Source organism: Symphodus melops (genome assembly GCF_947650265.1).
Source record: "Symphodus melops genome assembly, chromosome: 20".
In the NCBI taxonomy this organism is placed as follows: domain Eukaryota; kingdom Metazoa; phylum Chordata; class Actinopteri; order Labriformes; family Labridae; genus Symphodus; species Symphodus melops.
The window spans coordinates 6839586-6857636 of record NC_136710.1 but is presented as its reverse complement, the minus strand read 5'-3'; the positions used below and the strand labels follow the sequence as shown (position 1 = coordinate 6857636).

The 18051-nt window shown below is 42.1% G+C and overlaps 1 protein-coding gene and 1 long non-coding RNA gene across 5 annotated transcripts; both read right to left on the bottom strand.

Annotated features, from left to right (window-relative positions):
* Positions 1-1548: 1548 nt before the first annotated feature.
* LOC306841707 lies at positions 1549-4607 on the bottom strand. 2 transcript variants are annotated; one of them, XR_013781564.1, is made up of 4 exons: positions 4293-4607; positions 3827-3889; positions 2430-2650; positions 1549-2243 (listed from the first exon to the last, which is right to left on the bottom strand). It is a non-coding gene; the product is annotated as an uncharacterized lncRNA (long non-coding RNA). The 2 variants fall into 2 exon arrangements; XR_013781565.1 differs by lacking the exon at positions 3827-3889.
* An 808-nt stretch (positions 4608-5415) lies between these two features.
* Positions 5416-17855, bottom strand: ccdc149a (coiled-coil domain containing 149a). 3 transcript variants are annotated; one of them, XM_079371860.1, is made up of 13 exons: positions 17481-17855; positions 16088-16287; positions 15890-15928; positions 15191-15298; positions 14954-15070; positions 14239-14411; positions 13335-13407; positions 13040-13124; positions 12273-12417; positions 12013-12089; positions 10893-10925; positions 8329-8421; positions 5416-6533 (listed from the first exon to the last, which is right to left on the bottom strand). In XM_079371860.1, exons 2-13 carry the CDS (start codon positions 16145-16147, stop codon positions 6067-6069), a joined length of 1470 nt encoding a protein of 489 aa, XP_079227986.1. In that variant the 5' UTR covers positions 16148-16287; positions 17481-17855; the 3' UTR covers positions 5416-6066. The 3 variants fall into 3 exon arrangements, with proteins under 3 accessions (XP_079227986.1, XP_079227984.1, XP_079227985.1); XM_079371858.1 differs by having other exon boundaries at positions 16088-16249; positions 17481-17854; XM_079371859.1 differs by lacking the exon at positions 10893-10925 and having other exon boundaries at positions 16088-16249; positions 17481-17850.
* Between the last annotated feature and the right edge of the window lie 196 nt (positions 17856-18051).

Below are 18051 nucleotides of genomic sequence, written 5' to 3'. Positions count from 1 at the left end.
TCAGGCTGAGGACATATTATCCCATTTTCACCTCTCAAACCGTGTTCGAAATAAAACATCTCTGCTGTGGTCAAAATTTAACATGAAACAAGAGGAGGCTGTGACCCTGAATAAACCAGCTCTCTCAGAACGCTCCGTTTTGGGGTGTGTGTCTCTAACTCAATGAGCCCCCTCTTGAGTTTTTCAGTGGACATCACTCCTCTGTATAGCGGGAATAAAAATGGCAGACCTGCGTAACATATTTGCTCAAAGCTGGGGGTGAAGTCAACGAGTAGAGAATACAGGGGATGTTTGGTTTTTTTTAACCAGAATTAAAGGGGTGCCTTTAACTCAACCAGTAGAGCAGGCACTGCATGCAGAAGAACAGTTCGACTGTACTTGGGATTGTCTCGGAATCTTAGCCATTTGATGCAAGTCAACGAAACTTTCTTTTCTCCATATTTCTTGTCTTTCTCAAGATGTCCTATGTAATACAAGCAAAAGCTAAATGAAATGTATGTTAAAAGAGTATCTTTTATACAGAACGTATTGAATATAAAAGAAGGACCAACTGCACAGTTTTGAGGAATGGCCCAGATAGTGAAATATTTAAATCAAGATAATTGAGGACTATCTCATTACACTAACATCTAGAACAACTTGGTCCCAGAACTGATTCCCCTGTCGGTTTGGGAAAGGAGCATCTGGTGGTCCCACCACTGAGATCACATCACGAGCCTCTTATCACACTCGCCCACTATCTCCTATCTTAATAGAGATCTGACTGTACACTGTTGCTACGTGCTGACCTCTGGCGTGGCCTTTCTGCTTATCGGCTATCCACATGTTCCGGTTCTTCCCAACATCATGCAACTTTGCCTGCCTTGCTTTCCAGCAGGCCTTGGGAGCCATGTTGTTGGGGTTGTTGTTGCAGAAAGTTTTAGTTTTGCCTCCAGGTAAGACCTGTGATAAGTCACAGGGGATGAAAACTGATTGACAGCAGCAGGGCAGCAGGTTTTCTGTGAGGAGAAAAAACGTCATTCTTTAAATGAGGGCTAACGGTAGTTTCAGTGAACTCAAAATATTTTTGTCATTTGACAGCTGAAGAATGTGGGATGTAATGTTGCTTCAAAGAAATAGATTAAGTGTTCAGGTAAGCTGACATGTCTTCAAGAGTTAAATAAAATGCACCTCCCACTCTCGTTCTGTGAATCAAGGCGTACATATACGGCTGCAGCCAACAGGATTCACTTAGCATAAAGGTAAAAAGCTAGCACGGCTCAGTCACAGGCTTAAAACTTTATTCCCCCCCATATATAATTGTTCTATGGCTTCCACTGCTGCTGCCAAAAAAAAATAATCTAAAGTTACCTTCAAGATAGCTTTTTCCTTCTGAGTCCAGTCTATGCTAAGCTAACTGACAGCAGTTTCCTATATAGCAACATATGAGAGTAATATATCAAACTTCTCATCTGATAGTCAGGAAAGTATAGAATGCATGCATTTCTTAACATTTTGATTTGTTCATTAGTTTTGAACTTTGCATAAATAACACACAAAACCAATACCTGAAGACTACACAGCCTTTAAAAGGTGGAGGAAAGACACATTTACCCATCTGCAACAGACTATAACAAATGCAGCTTCAATTCAATTCATGACAGCTGAGTTGAAGAGAAAATGCAAACAGAAATAGCAGGAAACAGAAACCGTATTAAAGTGCAAGCCGAGCCAATGAAGCAGTTATGCACATCCTGTCTATGATACACTGGAATTATTAACTCAACATGAAACAAGCAGGGGGAAAAATATGACTGACATATTTTGGCGGCTTTTTTCTCTCCTCTATTATCTCAGATAATAACAGTCTTGTCAGCAACAGAGCAGAAAGTTACTCTCCTCAAAATGAGTCCCCGCAGAGCAAACCTGCAGGGCTCTGCTTGCGTCTCAGAGGCACCACATGATATAACTCAGGTAAGCGTAAAAAAGCAAGGTGTGTGAATGAAGCACGGATCATAAGGGCGCTGACCATCACTGGAAGGGGCATCTGGTTGGTATAGTAATTAACCCTGCTGAGTGGTTGGCCTGGAAACTGCTGGCTCCACATGCCCCTGTCCGCCCCCATCCTTCAAACCGTCAGAGGGTCCAGAGATGATGGGGTGTCAAACCCTCACTGGTCACACTTATTAGAGCCAGTGAGCATTGCTGTGACCTGGCTGGTCTTTACCACTATCCAAGCTCCAGGGAAAGATAAGAGGGGGGGACTCTGGATCAGAACAAAGCAAGTGATAGGATTAGTGGTATATATGATATGTTACACCCTATCTTGTCATCTAAAACATGAAATAGTATCAGCCAAGTACAAAGTTACAAAAGGCATGCACACTCATACAAATTATTCTTTCCTTGATCTCTCTTTCAAGCGCAAATACAGAAAGGTAAGCACCCACCTGAGTGATTTAAGCAGAACACGGCCAATAGAAGCACATTTTGTACTTGCCCTCTAGTGGGGGATGTCGCTGTCACAGATAAGGGTGAGATTAGTTTTGGCAGAGGCTAGTTGCTGCTACCGTAGCCTCATTTTATCTGTAGTGGCGATGATTGGCTACATCAGCTCTCAGCAATTCTTTTTCACTCTCTGGGGTGTCGGAAGGCAGGTTGAATCTTTTAGCTGTGCGACAAGACAAAATACCAGGCAATGAAATCCTGGAAAGGGATCTTGGATGTATCTTTAGAGAGAGAAAAATGCTTGTGCGGTGGGTTTACTTTGGCTTGTTGTGTGGTCATTCGAGTTGAATGAATGTAATCACTAATAAAGTGAACTACTGATACACTTCCTACAAGTGGTGCTTGTTCTGTTCATTAGGTTTATGTTCAAAGTGAGAACTGCTTTCAGTTGTAGCTTGAAATCCGATGTTATGTCCAATATTAATAAATAGAATTGCACAACCATAAATGTTGGGGGCTTGTCTGATACAGCACCAGACCACTGTTTGTGTAAAAAAATCAACACTGATATAAATATAAGGGAATGAAAGCAAATGAAATCAAAACAAATTTGAATCAATTCAGTATTTGTAACTGATGAGTAAGGATGACGAAACGCAATGAAATTCTTGCCCACAACTCAGTCAATAACCTCATCGCAAAAAGGGTGACACCGCTTGGCATTCTGAGCTATATTTTTAGTTATCTGACAACATACACAATAATGATGTGCATTGATGGTTTTAGTAGTTTTCTGATGAAACTTGATTAACTTGGGTCCCCATTTAACTTAGAAGGGCTGCCGAGGTACAGTATTTCACTCAGAAAATGCTAGAGATGAAAGCCAGAACAAGTTGTGACTGAAGGGTGAGGCTGACGATTTGGCAACACAAGGCAAAAAAGGGTCAACTTCAAACCACTTCATCAGTCAAATTGGCCCATAAGGTACGGCTCAGTGATTCCGGGATTCAAGGAATGAAGCCAACTTAGTTTGTTACAGATATGCAAGGCTCACAATTATGTTTAAGGCTTCTATGCGCATGTAAACATAAAAAGTTTGTTTAAGTCTTTATGAGGAACCCGATAGCAAGCTGGTATCATCTTGAGATTTCATTAGTTCAGACTCCATCTGCTTTATAAACTTAAACTCCTCAGGGGGAGAAAAGGATTGCTAGTGTGCCAAATCAGCTGCCTGGCACTGAGCCCACACTGGGTGCTCACCACAGCTCTCCAATCCGTTCTCTTTCCCTCGCCTCTATTTTATATCAGAGATTGAAAATAGCAAGTGGCCTTCTGCAGAATAAGCAGTTCATGGATTCTGGCTTAGACGCTGTGTTTGCCTGGAGAGGCCAGCTGTCACCTGCGTGCAGGGAGCCGAGGCCTCAACACTGATTCTCAATACACAGTGGGCTCTGGACTTTGGCTGCAAGACAAAATGGATGTGTCAGTGCATCTATTTTATAGTAATGGGAAACTTTTGGTGTATTTACGTTAAGCTTTTATGTTATACATATATTGTCATATCGTATTCATATTAAGACACTTAAGAGGTATTCACTCAGCACGACAGAAACCCCTCTGTGGACACAATCATAGCTCCATATAATGGAAAATACCATAAAGCTTAGAACAATGATATGTTCATCATTCTATAGACATAGTATTTGAACATTTGTATAAATTAAGACAAATGTGGGAAGATGTTCTGTGATACTAGAACAATTTAATACTAAGGCTGCATGGAAAAGACAGAATCAAGTTAAGCTGCCCTAATCAGTAAAACAATCAAAAGACTGAAGCTGCTGCATTCAGAATTAATGATTCACTTTTTGAACGCTGAAAATGATCCAGGGTGATTATCTGCAGATACGGGCTCATTTTCTGGTTGGGAACATTACTATTAAATAAAATCTCATTTGTGTTTGAAAGTTCAAACAAATATCACAGCGAGGTCACAAAGTCCGCCTTTGTAGTTGAAGTTTGATGAGATGATCTTGATTGTGGATTGTGGGGTTTCTCGCTCATATAAATATCAATGATATGCCTCCTTCATACCTTGTCACCTTTATTAGACAGCTTACAGCAGGGGTGTCAAACTCCAGTCCTCGAGGGCCGGCTTCCTCAGACTTTTAGATGTCTCCCTGCTCACTCAGCAGGGTTAATTACTATACACACCTGCTTTAAAACAATGTGTTGTCATTAAGCACTGAACAAGCCTGATAGTCACTCATTGGATTCAGCTGCGTCCAAGCAGGGAGACATATAACAGTCTGAGGAAGCCGGCCCTCCAGGACTGGAGTTTGACACCCCTGGCTTACAGGGTCTTACAGTCTTCCCAGGAACTTTTTTAACTGTCTGTTCCAAGGGTGGGATCTGGGGGAAAAGACATTTAACTTTAACGTTCCCTTATGATCAGAATTATAACCAGAAACTTCCAAATCCGGTCTCAAGGAGCTTTCAAGGGGATTTTTTTTAAGGATTACTGTGCGATATTTTATATATAAATATAGCAGAAATCAAGTGCAGCATCTCATCAACAATGGTGAAGTGAAACTCTTGCTGGCTGTGTTGTTGTCAGACCTGTGTTTTCCTCGTGTAGAGAAAACAAACGAGAGAAAGAAATAACAACAAAGCCTACTCACTGCTGATTCTGATGTCAAGTAAGCATTTCTTGATCAGGTCATTTCATGTCAATTTATATGCAACGTGAAGTCACTAGTTAAACACGCAGTGTGTAAAATCTGCCACTAGGGGGCTCTCAATCAAAACAATAACAAAAGTTGACGTTCAGGTGCAAACATGAAACTTACTTTTGTGGTTGTTTATTATTATTATTGTGTGTGTTTTCCTTTAAGTAAGTTGGCTCCTTCACACTAAACCCTGAGGTACAATTACCTCCTGCCACACTTTCGTCTTGTAAGTTTTGAAAAGAGTAACATGACCACAGAGCAGGTTTATGAAGTTATATTTATAAATATCAGTTGACACTTCCACATATAAGGCACATGTAGTTTCATTCAAACACTTCGAAACAAGAACAAAATAAATAAGGATCTAACTTGTAAGATTCACCCTCACAGATAAATAGACATCAATACACTCTCTGATGTTGATTATAAGGATTCACACACATCTACAACACATTCATTACAGGTTTTGGTGAGCCACATCGAACCTCCCATGGGAGTCATAATAAAAATGCAGCACTGAGTTTTTTTGGCCTCCCTCAGGAAGAAGAAGAGAGCAAACAGTTGGGATTCTCTTATCGCAGGGGAGAGGAAGTTAAAGCTGCCATATTTATTATTTTCCCAGCTAAATTTTACCTTCAGGGAATGAGGTTTGCAACTCCATTGACTTCAAGATTGGATGTTGCAGAAAAGCCTTTCCCTGGATAAAAAAAAAAAAAAAAAGTGCACCTCTGGCTCTGTGAACGATGGCTGAAAAAGTGTTTTATTGACAAAAATAGAGCGGCTGCAGCTGTGTTGTGAGAATGCAACAAGGTGTGATTAATGCAGTTATCAATAAAAAAACACCAACCAGGAGATGGATTTAAATAAGTCAAGTCTTTTAGTGATGTGAGATCAGGTCTCACTGAATGTCCTACTGGGTCTCTGGGTCTGATATTGACCTTTCTACATGTTCTGGTGCATTAGTGTCCTGGGTCTCACAGGGCTGTTGAACCACCTCAGGACAATCAACAGAACCTTTTTTCATTTGAACCCACGGAAAGTCTGATTCAGTGTTCTGGACACCCAGCGCCAAAGCTGCCTCCTCTCCTTCCTCCACCGTGGAACCCAATTCCTCGTCCTCTGCTCCCTCTACCTCACGACCCGCCTCCTCCACAGGACTCCGCCCCTCCCCAAGCTTCAAGGTTTCTGGATTTTCCGTCAGGGTCACGATTTCTCCGACTCTGCTGTCGATCCCATTCGTCTCCACACTCATGAGGGGCTCCAGGCTGTTGAGGAGTGCAGGTGAGCCTTCCCCGCTGACGCCATCTGTGCCAAGGTTGCTGCCAGCGGTGTGGCGGTCCCACAATGATTCATGGAAACTTCTGTCGTCTGACGCTCCTGGGAGAGGGAGGACGAGACGACTGGTCATTGTAATTAATCAGTTGATCTGAAGCCATGGCAAAATCTGAACACCAGATCAGCATTCGATCAGCAATATTCAATTGTTTCATCTACAATTCTGACTAACATACAAGAGAAAGATTCATTTGCGATGAAACCAATATATTGAACTCTAGCTGAGAGAAACATCATCTTACAAAAGAAAACATTCCCCAAACTACGGAAGCCCCAAGCAGACACATTTTATTTACTCCTTCCTCTAATGGTAACTAGTAAATTTCTTTTTTGTTTTAGCGATCTTGACTTACTTCTCTCATATCTCCAGAGTTTCAAAAGCCCAGAACAAACACAGACAAAGGCTGAACTTGCCTTATTTGTGTGGGCGATGGCAGTAAGCCACGTCCGGTGTAGCCCATCACTGTGAGCAGCCCATTGTTTAGCTTTCTAGATCACCTCAAAATGAACTCGTCTTCATGAGAAGAAATGACATTAATTCATCTGTTATACTGTGAGAACTCTTGTTGTTTGGTATTAAAACACCTTTGTGATCATCGAATAAGACACCGACGAGGCAAACAGCAAACTAACAGATTATGCAGCGATGGAAGCAGGTAACTAAGTGAACTCATTCAGGTATAACTGATTAGATAACGGAGCGAGGTTAGAACGCAGAAAGGTTTAAAGACAGATGCAGAGGTTAATTTAGCTGGTTAGCAGGTTAAATAGCTCAATGAAGCTTCTGTGTCATACACAACAACCTGTGTGTGCTTCTTCTCTTGGGAGGAGGTGGCGGGGGGAGACAGCTCTAGTCATTGGTTTAAATGTTGAATTGCAGTACCTATTTCCAACATTAGGTGTCAGAGTTACATACTGCTCCTTTAAGGATTCAAAATGTCAGAAAATTCATCACTTGTTTGCATCTCCTGGTGCTAGATAGACTTAAATGATGACTAGAAAGACGTGTGACAAAAGGCTAAGTCTACACACTATTTGTAAATATGGAGCTGGATAAACACAGTTTAAACTAAGTGTGCTGATGGAGCATGGCCGTGATGTAAAGCACGCTGGTTCATTTTTTAAAAATAGTGATTAAAAAAAAAACCTAAAATGAGATGGGCGAACACTCAAAAGCAAAAACATGAGGAAAACTTTCTCTTTTGAAGTTGAACCGCTGTGTCAATGCGCAAAGTTATTCAATTACTTATGTGACTGAAGCGCTTCCATGGCAACAGGCTAAATTTAGCAGCCGTGCCCCAGACAAGGAGACGCAAGACGAGTGTGACGCCCCGCATCTCAGCGACAGCAACAGCTTAGTTCTGCATCTTCGCCGAAAAAAAAAAAAAGCTCTCACTTTGGGGATTACTGACCCATATTTGTGGATGTGCAGGCAAAAAGGTTAAAGACTGCACATGGAGTCCCAGCCACCTTAACACACACACACACGCACGCAAAAAGACACAGGAAGAAAGCAACATTACTTGAGCTGGCATCCATATTTATGGGCCCCCATCCCCCCCTTCTCCTTTCAAAGAGAACACGGCAGAAGTTTCTGAATGTCAGCGGGCGAGAATTTGCCTCACATTTCCAAAATGCCATGGCATTTGGGCAGCTTGCACCAATGAGAGGCGGAGAGGAGTAGAGGCGGGAAGGGAAAGGACTTGAGTTAAACATGGAAGACGGTGAGGAGAGTTTAGCAACAACAGCGGCTAATTACAGTGTTTCTTTGTTTTTGTTTTTTTGCCGTTAGCTGTGAGTGCTCATCGAAGCCAGTCACGCACAATTACATACTCACCTTTGGGTGGCTGCGCTGAGGGCTCAGATGTGACACGTGTTGGATGAAGCTCCGGTTGAAGGTTGTCATTCAGTGTGATGTTTTCTCGCGTCCCTGTGAGACCACCGTCGACACAACAAAAAAACTACAAAGTAAGTGGTTTGAAAAGTTTCACGAAGGCATGTCAGGATTGGATGAAGCTCATCCAAGCGCATGCATGCCGTGTATCCTTTCACACAGTTCACAAACACACGCAGGCACGCGTGCATCGCAGGAAGTGGCTTCACTTCCCCGTCATCTGTCTTCATTAGTGCTGGCTGCACGCCTCTCAGGCTGACACCATATGCTACTCATAGCAGACAGTGCACTATGTAGCAGACAGCTCCCATACACACACTCAGAACTGTACTCACATAGACACACGCATACGCTCGAGCGTCCCGAGTGTGCGCGTGAGCCTTTGCTTCCACAAAGAGCCTGTGAAAAGGCCTGTTTCTGACCATTCAAGTGTGAGGCAGAAAAACAAACAGAAGAATGGGAAAATGGATGGCTGGGTGACATGATGCGTGAGAATCATGAATGGTGAACGGGAGGAGGGGGGACCATATTGTTATGAGTGCGGCCCATATTGTTATGGATGCTCAGTGCTGACACTGACGTGGGCGCAGCGAGCAAGACGGTGGGCTGGAGGCTGGTGGGTGTCAAGACAAAAAAAAAAGTTTGTGAAAACTTTATCCCACACACACACAACTTTAAGGGCTGACATTTGTGAATTTGACTGAAATGTCAACATTGTAATTTGTCGATGACATCGGTTTGTTTACTTTCCTTAAATTCATTCAGAGTCGACGTGACATTACGAGCCGCTCCAGCTGCACCTTGTGTTTATTGCTAATTAGCGAATGTTAGCATGCTTACACGCAGAACAATGATGTCAATCGGATCAACGTTATGCTAAACATCAGCATTTTAATTGTGGACATATTTTGCACGCTGACTTAAGCATCACGCTTGAAGACTGGCAGTTTTTAAGTTTCCCTTTCAGTGTACATTTTTGTTTATTTCAAAGCCACGTTAGAGAATGGCGTCATGTGCTACGAGTAAAAGACTACAATCTACAATGGTTCGAGTGTCAAATCGCATGTCGTCTTGTGAGTTACCCTACACACAGTTTCCACAAAGACAACAGGATCTTGTTAATCATATAATAATAATAATAATAATAATAATAATAATAGATCGTGAAGTCTGTAAAGGTAAAAAGAGAGAGATGTCTCTCAAACAGACGGGTGGTGGAAGCCTAAGGTGGGTGCAGGCTCGCTCTATAGTGGCAGGGTAAAGCCTTTCTTCTTCACTGGAGAAGTCTGTAACTAGACCAAAACAGAGCTGTATGGCTGCACTCTGTATCCATCTCTGTCTTTTCAATAGCTGATGCACACTGACAGGCTTTCAATTGCTGTGTTACATTCCTGCATGCACTCAGTCAGAAGGGTGGACTGGCGGGGATCTATCAATCACAACTTTATTTGAGTCACTGCGTCCACGACACTGTTATTGTTTTTGGCTCTCCCTCATCCGGAAGACAACGTAGTCACCTCGAGTGTTCTCGGGGCCTCAGGTAGACAGCCAAGGCCCTCCATCCTATCCTGTTTAGCTTTAATATCCATCAGCCGAACTTCACATCACATCAAGGCCGCAGACGCTCACATCTCTCTCTATATTCCTGTCTCCCTAACTGTGGTGGACAGCGCGGTCGTCAGGCACTCAGAGCCCCCCTTCGCCTACAAATTCCCTAATAACGGCACATTCCCCTAAATGTGTTTGTAATGTGGGCAATCATTTTCAGTAATGGATGCTTGTCAGTTTTATAGCGGTGAGAATGACGGTCTCATGACAGGGCCCCTCCATTCAGACGCAGCCCCTCCACCTCGCCATCTTGACTAATACATGGCACAACATCCCCCTCTAGTGGTGAACGCAGGGAACTATTTTCTCTGCTACATCTCTGGACTACTGGAAGTATTTTCAATTTCTTTCCTATACTAATACTTTTTCAAATTTCAATATATTCCTTTTTCGATACATTTGTCCTCCTTTTGTTTGGATGTTTCCAGACTTAGATGAGTTATAAAAAGGCGGATTGATGGATGTGGTATGGATAGACACTAGGTGCAAGGAAAACAACGTTAAAAAAACGACATCCTTCGGTCGATATCATTTTGCTTGATTTGGATTTTTTTTGAGGATCAGATCTGTTAAGAAGAATGAAATCTTCATGTTCACATTCACATGCCTTTTAACACCTAAAGCAGAGGTATACAGTAGCTACTGAGACCAGCTCTTTGCCCTGCTCTGAACACATTCCCAACCCAAACACTCAGAGTGAGTGTAAACATAGGGACACATCCACTCCACCAAAAAGGATCACTGGTTTGAACAGACACACGAGCGGGTGGTCGATGGGGTTGACACACAGTAAACGGTGGGTACGAGGTGACAGGTTTTCTGGGTGTCTGCCCAGGTTCGTCATGGCATGACATAGTGGAGCGAATGGATGGGCTAAGTGGGGCAGAAGGAATACATACTCCCAATTCCCACGGATATGCGGTAGGTCAAGCCTAAGACGCAGCCAAAGAGAAAGAGAGAGAGAAAAACACACGCACGGTTATGAACCAAAAGAAAAGTGGTTAAACCAAGTAGAGAGGAATACATTAAAAACCTTTTTTTTTTTATGGATAAAACAAATCCACCCTTAAAATCATTCACTGTAAAAGAGTTTAAATGGCATCATGAGTTAACACACACACACCAGCAGTCACAGTCATGCTGTTTGCTAATGGTGTGGTACAGTTACAAGAACAAACCAGGTCAAAGTGCATGCAGAAATATCTAAATGGTGCTGAGTGAGTGGATACGCACAGATGTTGACACATCGGAGGGCCTTTAAGCTCCATCTCACCACAGACGACTGCTTTTCAATATTTGAAGAAATCACTGCTTACTTGGTGGATTCAGTCAGAAACATAAAAGGAGTTCATCTCAGTTTAAGTGACTAACGCACTTCTTTATTAAAGTTACACGATAAACTTATATTGGTTAAAAATGACTGTAAAACTGAAATATCTGTTTTCACATATACACCACTGAAAATATGAGAATTTTTTTTCTCTTTATGATCAATGCTACGCGTAGTTCAACAGAATGACAACGTCCACATAAGAGCGGAGAACAACATACTGATGAACAGAAAACCTAATGCCGCCGTTTCATGACATGTGCAGAGGTCGTAGCTGTCACATGCAGACTCTCTACGCACCGTGCAGCAGTCACAGAACATAAACTTCACTCCCCTCTCCCATTGGCTTGACGGAAATTCTCAGGAGAATATCCTGCTGTGTTCTCACATCAGCTCACTCAGACTCGCTGCGGTAAAAATACTAGCGGCCTGGCAGAAGAAAGTCCAATTGAAAAATGCGTGAAAGCCCTTACTGTCTCATTAAAAGATAAATCACTGGAATAAATCACCAGTTTCATATTCAAAAGAAAGTCTGATTTCTGTATTTATTTAGTGACTGAAATGTATTTGGATTTTGAGTTATGGAGAGTATTTTTCAGGGTTTAATAAGGTGACTGAGACGTTTTGCAGTCAAAATGTTTTTTTGTTTGTTTGTGGAAAAATTAACTTAAAAAAAGAAAAGGTCCCACCTGGAAGACTCCACAGTCCTGAGACCTCCAAGGTCTTCAGCTTCCTTTCCAAATCTGCAACTCTGTTTCCGAGGATCCTGCGGGGCCAAGAGCTACGTGTCAGGCTACTTGGAACTGATGTCAGGGCTTTATGTGTGTTTGCACGACAGTGTTTGCCTAGAGGGCGGAGGAGGATCCTCAGAACAGGCTGGCAAACATTACAAGTGTGTCAGGTTGAGTAAAGAAGTGCTCGAAGAATAAAGAATTAGGAGGAGGAGTACCTGTTTGTGTGCCTCTGGTGCTGGATGACCAGGTTCTTCTCGTGGATGGTCTCCAGCAGAGCCGTAGCCAGCGACTTGAGGTCAGCGATGGACTGAGGAGTGGCTGGCAGGCTGCAGCTTTGCTCTTCCAGAAGCATCTCTTGGACTGAAACAGAGAGGAGAGGAGGAGAAATAGGGGAGTGAGGAAGGCCAACAAAGCAGGATAAAACAGGACACTGACATAGAGTTTCCAGACAATCAAGCGATAAAACTTTCCTGATAAGATAAAAGCAAGAACAAGGTGATATAACACAAGAGGGGGAAAACAGCAGGACAAGAGCAAGACAGAGATGGAGCATTAGAAACAGCTGTCTACTAGGTGACACTCTCCTAACTTTAACTCCGGAGCCCACTGTGCTGCTTCTGCCAGCGACTGTCAGTCATCATGGCAGGCTCATTTCCCTGCCAGTGGTGCTCTCTACCACTCAGAATACAATTAGTAGCACAGCTTGGTGTCCGGGCGATGGCTTGAAGGATCGGCGAAAGGAGAAGAAAAAAAAAAAAAAAAAAAAAAAAGAGTTATTAAATAATGCATCGAGACACGCAGAGAAACAAAGAAAAGAAAGTGAGAAAGGGAAAAGTGTGTGCGATCCAAAACGAGGAAGACGAGAAAGACGATTGTCGAGGCCCGCGGCGCTCGAACAGCTGCTCTGGTTTCTGATGATGTAGGGAGTTTGGAGAGAATGCATAGGAAGAGAACAGTTTGGGTTTTTTTTTTTTTTTTATACCTTGTTTGGCTGAGAGGACTCCAGTGAGAGGACTGCTGTTTGATTTCCCATATGTGCTGGAGTTTTTCCTCCTCTCAAGAGCCGTCTGTGGGGAGGGGAAAAAAAAAAAAAGAGAAGTCATGTTTGATGTCCAATTTAGATGAAAGTTTCCTCTTGTACGTTTAGTGTACCTGCATACGAATACACATTTAATGACGCTTCGAAATCTATTCCTCTGCATGTCGCTGCGAACGTCTTGCACGCTCGAGTGTATTCAGTTTTTGTTCTTGTTTAAGCAGAAGCTTGTCATCAGTACCTTGTACTTCATGATGTTGGATTTCAGCAGGTTCACCTCCTCTTGTAGTTGGCTGAAACGGTCATGCAAATACCTGCAGTAATAATGATCACAATCAGAAGAGTCCAAGCTCACGTTGTGGGGCTGCCTGGTTTGCAGCAGAGGACATGCAAAAACACTGCACACGAACCTCATGAGTTCAAACTTTACTCTATCGTCAGTTAAACTATCAATTACTGGAAAAAAAACTTCAATCAAAAGCTGAAACCCAATAACAAGTCCCCTGTTTCAATTAGAAGCTTGTATAAAATCATTGTTTTCGTCTGAGTGTAAGGGAGAACATTTTTTTTTTTTTAACCACAAAAATGAAATGCCTCATATTTAGTGATTGACACGGCAGCCCCAAAATGCTTTCACATTAAGCACTACGACACTTATGTTGACCCCAAGAGGAACAACTTATAGGAACTTTCTAGACCGATGGTAAAAGAAACAGAGAATGATATGAAAGCCTTCTACGTGGAAATAAAGGTTTGAAACAAACACAATTATGACAGTTTGCTCCTCCTCACATTCACACAAGTAAGATTTTTATAGTATCTCTCTCACCTGTTGGATTAATAATTAGAATGACATTTAGAATAAAACCCACTGATACACGTGTATATTAATCCCAGGTAAGTCACGTCATGAGAAGAAATCCAATTCAGAGTTTGAGGACCATCCTGTAAAACCAAGAACACTCCTGCAGAGAGTTTCCTGAGCTCCGACACAAACTGTGAGTCTTAATCCTCAGGATGAGGTTCTGGGATGGATTGTTATAAAAAAAAAAAGTACTATTTACACTCATTCAGATTGGAGATTGGTTGAAACCCTTTTGGAGGAAGTTCTGCACACATGATGATTGCGTCTTTGTCCCACTTGCCTGTTCTCCATGCAGAGGGCATCTATGTCAATGATGCGTGCCTCGCGGTTGCCCAAGATGTGGTTGAGCTCCACGTTGAGTCTGTACGCCTTCTCCCTGAACACGTTCCGCTCCGACTTAACGTCCTGCAGCTCGTCGCTCAGAGCCTTCATGTTGTGCTCCATCTCCTCCATCTAGAAAAAAAGCAAGCCAGGCTAAATGTTTGTGGGGTTTAAACAACAGAGATGTTTTCATGTGTCAGCTGCTTTCAGCATACTGTGACTTTGGAGCACCAGCTTGTCAGAATGTGTCGACTATTTTTAATGAATTATATTAGTAAATTAATTGAAGGTCACATGTGATACACTTAACCATGTTTTTTCTAACACTTAAATGTGTTCTTAGTCTGTCAATAAATCCCCCAATTATGAAAAAAAATCCATCCTTTACGTCTTTTGCTAATCAGGCCGTTTGGAGATTTTCCCTTTATCAGTTCAGTTATGACATCACAAAGGGCAGTAACTCCTCCCCCAGGTGGGTGACACTCCCACAGCTAGGTGTATGCCCTCTGAGTCTGCCTTCTCACTGTCAACAAGATGGCATGGTGCAAGAAAGCCTGAGTCACCAACGCCCCTCCAGAGAGGGGTCAGACACAGCTCATTTGCATTTAAAGCGACAGACACAGAAAACAGCCTGTTCTGAGCGGGGGGGGGAGTAAATGTGTAAAGGTACTGACGTGTAGCCCTGCCGTCTCCAGCTGACGGACAAGATCCTCACGCTCATGAGCGGGAAAATGGCGTGCGCCCACTTCCTCATCCCCTAGCCTCTGTCGAGTAATGGTCATCCTCAGGAGCTGTAGACAGCAAACAAATTCGAGATTGACTGCTTTTCTCAAACACATTGACTCAAATACTTGATTGGGTCACCTTAAACAACTTATATGCCTGTGTTTGTGTGTGTTAAATGACCTGACCTTGTTATCCCCCTGGGCCTCTCCCAACCTCTGAGTCAGCTCCTTCACCTCCTCAGCCAGCTTTTTCGCCCGATCCCTCGAGTCTCTCAACAGCTGAGCGAGGTTCACCTGAGGAGAAGACGAGTCAACGAGACGGAGCAAAAAGATCACATTCACACACTACAAAACAGCTGATTGGCGGCTGATCGAGCCACCTCACACAAATCAAAATCAACCATTTAGGCATTTAGGAACAGTTACATTATCATTTTGTAAAAAAATCCTCCATGATCCTACACTAACAAAAAGTGATAGAATTTCAAGACTAAAAGACTGCAAATACATCTAAATTAGTGGAGCATTATCTGTTTCTTTTTGTGCATCCTTCAAAGAGCAAGAGTCTAAAAACTGAGTTTAAAATCAGCAACTCTGACAAGACAAACCCACTATCCAATTATTCCGTTTTCTTTTCTGGTATTTTCTGTCCACAATAAAAGCTGCAAGCTGCAGAAGGGCCTCATGAGGAAGCTGTTTTACTCAGTGTCACAAAGTGAGCATGTGATCTGTACTTGTAAAGTAAGTTGTCTACTAACATCATGTATTCTAAGAGAGGTTATCCTCACTTAACTAAGGTGATGCAACAAAGGATGAGACGACTTTGATTAGACCACGTAGACTGTGTCACAATATGGTACACACTTTGAATCAACAGAAGCTTACTTGATTGCGTTTTTCCGGAGGCAAAGATGTGTCCCCATCCTAAAAAAAGAAAATGAGAACTACTATATTATTATTTTAAATGTTTTAGGACCATTTTACACAGTGATATAAATGTACACTTCACTGACTTTCTAATGCACCTGATTGTCCTCATGAAAACATCAAATTAAGATGACGTGGAAGGCCTGATCCACTCACTATAAGTTCCCTGTACTTTTTCTTGAGTCCCTGGTGGCGCTCCCTCAGCTGGTTAGCCATCAGCTTGTACTGGTCTCTTTCCTGCTGACAGGTGTCCAACTCCTTGGACAGAATGAGGAGGGCCTCTTTCTTGCTCTCCAGCTTGCGCTTACACACCAGAAACTACGTGAATCATCACACATAGGGACAAGAACAGAGCGCTGGGACATTATTAGATATACAACATAGAAACAGTTTATTACAGGTCTTCACACTCTTTGTGTTGTGTATGGATCAGGGTACAACTCCAGTATGTGGTTGATTGTTATTTCCTCCAGGCCATGATGCTGTCATTTAAATCGGGATGCAGATGACTATTCAAATTGATTTGGCAGTTCTCTTAAAAAAAAAAAAAATTTATGATAGATACAGTAGATAGATAGAGAATATATATATATATATATATATATATATATATATATATATATATATATATATAATTTTATTTTTACAAAATACAGCAGATGATTAATCACACAGCTGAAAGTAAGAAATGTGGTTCATGTTTTAATAAAGACCAAAACAATTAATTGTTTCTTAGATTTTTTGGTCGATCATTACAGGTTTAGACATGAAATGTTTAAATAGCTCAGTTGTACACATTTCACCAACCTGTTCCTGACAGGTGGAAAAACACACAGCGGCCAAGTGTTTAAAGAGTGATGATAAGACACACAGTAAGAGGAGTGAACCTTGATAGCAGTCAGACAGAGCAGCTTATCACAACATTAAAAGACAACTCCAACCATGAAGCTGTAAGAGCAGAAGCAGTGTTCAGCAAAGCTTCCTACACATGCAGCTAATAGTTAAGCCTAATGTAGAATGTGTTTAATTTTAGTAGACTGGTTGTTAACACACTTTAACTCCCCTCTCGTTATCTTTTTTTTAACGTATGGACTGTCACAATTGGTCTGCTATTTAAAGCTGTATTAGAGTAATATTATTAAACTGTAAGACTGTCTGACATATCTTAATTTGCACGCTGCAAAATTCAAACTTCCCAAACTCAGACAGTAGGTTTACATTATTATTCCAGCATTGACATCTTGGACCAGGTATCCCCACAGGTGGTTTTCATGTTCCTTTAAAGCACCTCGAGTGTTTAAAGGTGACAGGAGGAGGAGAGGCTCGGATGCTGTCGGCCTGCAGGCCAGCTTAAACTGTCAATGCATCCTTATCTTGTCTCACGTGTAATTTAGACGAATACTGAGGTTTTCTAGGTGATTTCAAATACCCACTCAGTCTATTTGTTCAAGAAACTGACGCTTTTGCCCCATATGGATAACGGAGTCAGTAAGCAAATAGGTCCGTCTCTGCAACAGCTGTTCCCGGTCTTCGTCGTCTTTTCACTTACCTCGTTAACCAGCCCCTGCCAGTCGCTCTCATTCCTCTTGGAAGACTGCATATCCTAAATACTTCTAAAAAGAAATGTCAGGATACAGGTTCCACTTCCCTCTGCCTCAGTCCGAGCTGTAGCCGCCTGCTTCTTCTCCGTTTGTTTATCCTGCAACGTCACTTTATCGGCTCTGCCGTCAAGTCACGCTCATTGAGGGACACGACTTCCGGTAGAAGAGCCGAAATTCAACTTTTCGTTCAAAAATATAATTCTTATTCACTTTTTAAAATCATTTACGCATGAAGCTATAATTTAGTGTTACACTGCCATCATTTTGTTACACGCCAATGAAAAAGACTGAGCAATGACTAAAGTGCAATCTCCTTCAAAATAAAAGCCTGTGGTGAAAATGTCACATCTTTTAAAATATTTATTTTTTCATACCCTGTTTTCCCATGATAAAGACTAAATGTTGTCTTTTTCCTGAGAAAAACTCTTGTTAGCTAGGGCTAGCAATGCAGGTGTACCTGTGATATTGAGCTAATTTCTAGAGTTGACAAAAAAGAACTGAAATTAAGTTGTCATCAGA